This window comes from Acomys russatus, chromosome 6 (assembly GCF_903995435.1).
Source record: "Acomys russatus chromosome 6, mAcoRus1.1, whole genome shotgun sequence".
Taxonomy (NCBI): Eukaryota; Metazoa; Chordata; class Mammalia; order Rodentia; family Muridae; genus Acomys; species Acomys russatus.
Window position 1 is genome coordinate 68,255,792 of NC_067142.1, and position 6,881 is coordinate 68,262,672.

The window sequence follows — 6,881 nt, forward strand, 5'->3', positions numbered from 1 at the left end:
AATTGTCACTTTCTCTCCTTCACTTAGCAGACCTTTCTCATCCTTGGTGTCTCAGAATCAGTATCTCTTCTCTATGAGAGTCTTTCCTCTTTCCTCCTGACTGTTGGAGGTTTTTCCATTTTCTTCTTCTTCTTCTTTTTTTTTTCTTTTTTGGTCATAAAATACCATATTTGCTTCCTTGTGCCAGCAAAGGACTTGTTGGGTTGAACACTGGTAGAAACTTAAAGACTATCCAGTTTGAGGATCTGTCTGGTGTCTGAGATGCTGTAAACATCCAGACCAGTGACTGTCCAGTCTTAGCCTGGATACAGGCAATGAGAACCACATAGTACAACCCATTGCATCCGTATAGCCAAAGCTTGTTTGCTTTCTTTTCTTTTTTAAAATTTTAGTGTGTGTGTGTGTGTGTGTGTGTGTGTGGTGTGTGTGTCCTTTGAAGCTGGAGTTACAGGCAGTTGTGAGCTGCCTGACTTGAGTTCGAACTTTGGTCCTCTGCAAGAACAGTATGTGCTCTTAACCACTGAGCCATCTCTGTAGCCCAAGATCTGTTCTTTTTTAGCTTTTTAAATTAGTGTATGTTCTACAAAATAACGGGTTTCCTTGTGACACTTCCATATATGTGTATGACATACTTTGACCATATTTACTCTATTATCTTCTCCTGCCCCCATCCCCAGTCTGTCTTTTTTATTATTCCTCTTACTTTCATGTTTTCAAAAATCTAGATGCTGCATATGAGAAAATAAATGGCTTATTTTGTCTAGCATAATTATCTCTGGTTCCATTTCTGCTCCTACAAAGGATGTAACTTCATTGCTTATGGCTGAATAAAATTTGTGGTGTATACATATCTATCATATCTGCCTTGTCCAGTCACCTGCTGATTCCATAACAGCTGGTGTGAGTCCTGTTGCAGTAACCTTAAATGCAAAGGATCACTGCGATGCGCTGACTTAGATTCTTTTGAGTACATCACCCAGGAATGGTATAGCTAGATCACATGATAGTTCTGTTTTCAGGTGTTTTTGTTTTTTGTTTTGTTTTGTTTGACACAGGGTTTCTCTGTGTAGCCTTGGCTGTCCTGGAACTCACTCTGTAGACCAGGCTGGTGCCTGCCTCTGCCTCCTGAGTGCTGGGTTTAATGGCATCCTCCACCCCTCCAGCCCCCCATACCACCCATCCAGCTATGTTTTTAGCTTTTTAGAAGAACTTCCACACTGATTTCCATAGTGGCCCACTTAATTTACATTCTTACTAGTGTCAGTTCTGCTTCTAGTTTCATTTCTGTTATTGTGATAAAATATCCTAGTAAAAAGAAACCTAGAGGAAAAACAGTTTATTTTGGCTCATACCGTTTATCAAAGCAGGGAAACCAGGTATCAGGAGCCTGAGATAGTCACACCAGATTAACAAGAGCAGTCTAGAGAAATGAATATACGCGTGCTTGTGCTTACTTTTTAGACAGTTCAGGACCTCTGCCTAGGGAATGGTGCTGCCTACAGTGGGCTGGATTGTCCCACATCAACCAGCGCAGACACATACCCACAGCTAACTCAGTGTAGACCATACCTTGTTGAGACTCTTTTCCTGAGTGACTCTATGTTGTATCAGGCAGACATGTAAAAGCTAGCCATCCATTACACTACCAAGAGTGCACGTACATCAGGGTTCCTTTTCCAGGGAATGTTTTTCATTCCTTGATCCTCTACAACCTCCTCTCATATCTAATTTTCTCTATATTGTTGACCTACATTGATAATCTGAATGATTTAAAGTCTTCCCATGACAATAACTGTAGCCAAAACTCTTTTTTAAAATTATTGTTGCTATTATTATTTTGTTGTTGTTTTCTTTCTGAGGCAGTATTTCACTATGTAGCCCTAGCTGGCCAGGAACTCAGAGTAATCCACCGGCCTCTGCCTTCCGAGTACTGGTATTAAAAACCGTGTACCAGTCCTTCTGGCCTGAGAAGGTGTTTCAGAAAAGAACCAGCCTTTCTTTGCTGCCCGGGGAGGAGTCTGTATGATGTCTCTCTCAACTCACACCACAATTTGAAGGGAAACTCACACACTGTCCGGGGCCCTTGCTACCCTGCAGGTGGAGGAGGAGAAGGAGGAAGATTAGGAGGAGGAGGAGGAGGAGGAGGAGGAGGATGATGATGATGATGATGTCCTCAAATGCCTTGCAGTAGGAACCCACCTAGGTGGTGGCACCAACCTTGACTTCCAGATGGAACAATACTCCTGCAAAGAGCAAGGTGATGGTATTTACATAAAAAATCTGCTGATTGCCACTGAGACACCACCACTCCCACCCCCCCACCCCCCCACCCCCGCTGATGTCAGCGTCATCTCCTCCAGGAACCCCTGGGGCCATGCAGCTGTGCTGAAGTTTGCTGCTGCCACTGGAACCACTGGAATTTCACTCACCAGCTCTAAAACGGCTTCAGGGAAAGTTCTCTTTATGTGGTCACCAATCCCAGAGCTGACCACTGGCCCTGCACGAAGGCACCTTGTGTCAATCTGCCTGCCATTGCTCTGTGTAACAGAGCTTTTCCTCTGCTCTGTTGACATTGCTATTCCATGCAACAAGGGTGCTCAGTCAGTGAGTCCTATTTGGTGGATGCTGGCTTGGGAAATTCTGCCCGCATGTGGCATCATCTCTGGTGAGCACCCCTGGCTCTCGTCTGGTCATGCCTGATCTCTAGTCCTATAGGGAGCCTGAAGAGATTGAAAAGGAAGAGCAAGTGCATGCTGAAAAAGTTGTGACCAAGAGGAGATGTCAGGGTGAACAGACTACCTGTCCCTGAGGTCACTCTCCCAAATGGAGGTGGCAGGCTGGTCTGGAGGTGTGTAGGTATCCTCTGTGGCCACCCAGCAGGTCCCCCGTGGAGCCAGGAATGGACCAGACAGCCACTGGGGACTAGTCTGTGGCACTCACTGCTCAGGCTGCTGGATCAGGTGGAACCACCACAGTAGTCTTAAACCGTTCTGCAGACACGTGAGAAAGGTGAATGGAATACCGTTTCTTCAAAAGAGATCAATTCCCCATCCCCCTCATAGCACCACAAATAGGTTTAAATAGAAAGACTTCCGTCACCCATCCATTCTAATGCTATGAAGATGGGGCCAGGAACAGTGAAACATACAGAGGAAATAAAATATAGACCCTGTCAGGGGAGACAAAGATCACAGCAACATAGGAAATACTGAGTGGGTGAAGAGAGTACAGTACGCTGAGGGCCAGCAGCAGGCTTGTGCACACATATATGATATCTATGGGATCTGGGTATGCAGAGGGCTGGAGGTGGAGAGTCTTTATTAGGAAGTGAGATTTGATCTGAGTTTTGGGCATGGGCAATGTGAGTCAGTGGATAAATCATCTGTTAGGCTGAGGAGAGATGTCATCTTTCCATGAGGGCCAGGGAGGAGCTTAATGAGGACAGAGGAAGTTGGAGTAAAAAAGTATTCTCCTCTCTGCTTCCTGTTAATGTCAACCAGTCATTCTGCCTCTAGGAAGCCCTCCACAGCTGGTGGTGTTTCCACAGCCTGGGGAGCTGACCGAGTCACTTTCCCCAGGCAGGTGCTGCTGACATGGGGACCCTTCTGTGGTCACTCCTTCTGCTGCTTCAGGAAAGTGAGTGTCTACCTGCTCCTGCATCAGGACCGCCTCTGTACCCCTCTGTTCTACTTGACTTTAGGCTAGCAAGACCCTTCCTTTAGGGGTGAATGTGTCAGCCCTTCTGTTGATGGGCACCAAGGCTGACTGTGAGCTGCTCTGCAACAACTGGGTGTGTGTGTGTTTGTTTGTGTGTGTGTGTGTGTGTGTGTGTGTGTGTGTATGTGCATGGGTCTCTGTAGCATGTTGGTGTGGATTGTGCTAGGTACCCAAGAGTGATATAGCTGGTTCTAGGATAGTGGTGTTTTTTTTTTTTGAACTTCCATCCTGACATCTGAGGATTAAGGTATGGCCTCAGAGCAGAATGAGTCAAGGATACGGTGCAGGGGCGGGGGGGTGGCATGTAAGGTTGCACTTCCAGAAGCATGAGGAATAAGGGGAAATTTGGACGGTGAAGAGACGAGTGGGAACCCCACTGTCCCTGGGCAACTCAGGTGCAATTGGAATCTAGAACTCCAAGAGGTAGCTAGAGAGTCACACTGAGCGTGGAGCTGGAGAAGGGACTCTGAGGAGGCGCTGTAGCTACCACGCTGTGCTGCGGGTAACTAGCCTCAGCTGGGCTACATGCGTCTCTTTTCAGCCAAAGGGTTTTCGGGAGATGATGAGGACATGGAAGACGTGGCTGCTGTCCTTCAGGAGTCCGTCAACCTCTCTCTGGAGATACCATCTAACGACAAGGTTAAAAACATCATCTGGTCCTCTCAAAACAACCTCGCCACAGTGATGCCAGGCAAAGAGGGACAGCCAACTGTCATCCTGGTGATGGATCCTCGCTACCGGGGCAGAGTGAGCATCTCCGAGCCCTGCTGCTCTCTCTCTCTCAGCAATCTGACCTGGGAGGACTCGGGGCTCTACCAAGCCGAGGTCAACCTGGAGACGTCCCAGCTCCGTATTACGAAGTCTTACTCTCTCCGGGTCTACCGTGAGTATAGACTCTTTTGATTCTGGCTTTCCCTAGCTTGGCATGGAAGCGAGCTCAGGAGCTGAGAGAAGCTTTAAGAGGCTGAAACCGGAAGACGCACTGCCACTAGCTGGAACAAGGAGGTGTTGGATACTGAGGCTGTTTCCAGAGAGGTGCCCGAAGAAGTAAGAGAGAAGAGAACCAAGTATAGAGCATCTAAACGCCCTTTCTCACCTAGGAGATTGCTCTCGATAAATAGCTCTCAATTAAAACAATAACAACAACAACAAAACAAACAAACAAACAAACAAACAAAAAAAAACCAGCTCTCAAGCCCTTTGTCCTCCTGTGTTATTTGAGGGTTAATAATTATTTTCTCCCTACTTGAACCAAAATGTCTTCTCTCCACCTGCCACATTGAATCTACCTCTGATCATGGGGAGCAGATTACAAAGTAATGTCTTTGGGAGGCGGGAGGGATGACGGTGGTGTTCTGTTCACCCAATGAGGCAGAAAAAGATTTGGAGGAAAGGGGGTGTAAAACCAAGAGAGTGAAGTTGGGAGGTACAAGTGGTGTACATCTGTCTCAGCCTGGGACTCTGTACTCATAAGTTATATGTTTTTTTTTTTTAATCTGGTTTTGCTTATTTGTTGTTCCAATAACGGGCCTCTTAAGATAGCAAGAACACCCAAGACTTGAGAAACTGAGGAAAACAGACCCAACTCCAGAGTGCTCAGTGGGCCTTTGTGTTTCTTTCTCTCTTAGGGCGGTTGTCGAAGCCCCACGTCACTGTGAACTCTGAGATATCTGAGGAAGGTGCCTGTAATATCTCCCTGGTGTGCTCTGTAGAGAAAGCAGGCATGGATGTGACCTACATCTGGCTTTCATCACAGGACAGCATTAACACATGGCATGAAGGCTCTGTCCTCAGTACATCCTGGAAGCCTGGTGACAAAGCCCATTCCTACACTTGCAGGATCAGCAACCCCATCAGCAACATCAGTTCCCGTCACATCCCTGTTGGGTCCTTCTGTGCAGGTAATAGAACCCATGAGACAATTCCTAAGCCTATGCAAGTCCTGTGGCTCAGCACACTACATCTTCCCCTTCCTCCAATGCCTGTGCCTCTTCCTCCTCCTCCTCATCTTCTTCCTCTTCTTCTTTCTTCCTTCTTCTTCTCTGAGATAGAGTTTCTCTGTGTATCCCTAGCTGTCCTGGAATACTCTCTGTAGACTAGGCTGGCCTTCAACTCAGAGAGATTCCAACTGCCTCCGCCTCTCAAGTGCTGGGATTAAAAGCATATGCCACTACTGCCTGGCCAACCTATGACTCTCAAGCAGAGTACATGGAGTCTAGAACATAACACTCTCCTGCAGAGGCTTGCCACTGGATCAGGGAGGGACCCTCCCTTTGTCCATTGCTCTGGTTTTCCAGAGGGCAGTTCTGCTCTTGGCTCAAAATTGATGGCCAGATATTATATGTCTGCCCACTAAAGTTACCATGCTTTTAATGAACTTCTTTCCTTTCTTCCTATCCCAGACCCTGGCTATCCGCAGAAGCCTTCGATGTTATGCCTCCTCACCAAGAGCTTGCTCCTTCTCTTACTCCTGGTAATTCTAGCTGTGACGCTCTGCATCTTCCGAGCCCAGAAAAACTATGAGATGGCAAGCATGAGGAAACTCAAGAGAAACCGAATCAAACTGAGAAAGAAGGAGAAAGCCAGCCCTAGTCCAGTCTGATTGGCCTTTGGGGACCTCTGGCCTGAGATTTGTTTCAGTCTTCAGGGAAGTCCTTTGGGGACAGTGGGAGAAGGGGGATCAGAGTTGAACACCTAAAAGGGCCATATTCCCCGAGGGACACCATCTGACAATAAAGTCAAGTCCCCATCACTCTGGAGGAGTTACCCTTCATGCTTCCATTTGCAACGGACAGCCTAGGGAAAACCTGTTTCTTCCCCCCCCCCCCCCCCCCCCGCCCTCCCGCCACCCCCTACACTGTCTGTCCAGGCATCTTCATGGAAGCCCATGCCCTGGCTCAGGCTTGGGTGGGGAAAATGAGTCTGAAGATCCCACTAGAGTGAAGTGTTTGTCTTTACTACACCTCCCACTCCCCACCAACCTAAGTCTTACATACTCTAAACGACACGAGAAGCTTTCTTAGCTAATTGAACTTGTGAGTCCTAAATGACAGCAGTTTGTTTTGAATTCTGTGTTAAGTGTTATGCCTAAGGCTCTTTGTCCTTCTGCCCCATCCTCATTCTGGAAGATAAAAACCCTTCTACCCAGTGTACCAAGTCTACAC

At 47.3% G+C, this 6,881-nt stretch overlaps 1 protein-coding gene across 1 annotated transcript; it reads left to right on the forward strand.

Moving 5' to 3' along the window:
- The first annotated feature begins 3,485 nt into the window (after window positions 1-3,485).
- Slamf9 (SLAM family member 9) lies at window positions 3,486-6,522 on the forward strand. The gene is made up of 4 exons (XM_051147905.1): window positions 3,486-3,636; window positions 4,259-4,600; window positions 5,346-5,618; window positions 6,120-6,522. The coding sequence occupies exons 1-4, from the start codon at window positions 3,594-3,596 to the stop codon at window positions 6,317-6,319; spliced, it is 858 nt and encodes a 285-aa protein (XP_051003862.1). The 5' UTR covers window positions 3,486-3,593; the 3' UTR covers window positions 6,320-6,522.
- The last annotated feature ends 359 nt before the right edge of the window (window positions 6,523-6,881 follow it).

Excerpts from the sequence above, each read along its gene's own strand:
- Slamf9 (XM_051147905.1), top strand. The coding sequence starts at position 3,594 with ATGGGGACCCTTCTGTGGTCACTCCTTCTGCTGCTTCAGGAAA. Across the intron at positions 3,637-4,258 it reads CCTTCTGCTGCTTCAGGAAA|CCAAAGGGTTTTCGGGAGAT; the intron begins GTGAGTGTCTAC and ends GTCTCTTTTCAG. Across the intron at positions 5,619-6,119 it reads TGTTGGGTCCTTCTGTGCAG|ACCCTGGCTATCCGCAGAAG; the intron begins GTAATAGAACCC and ends TTCCTATCCCAG.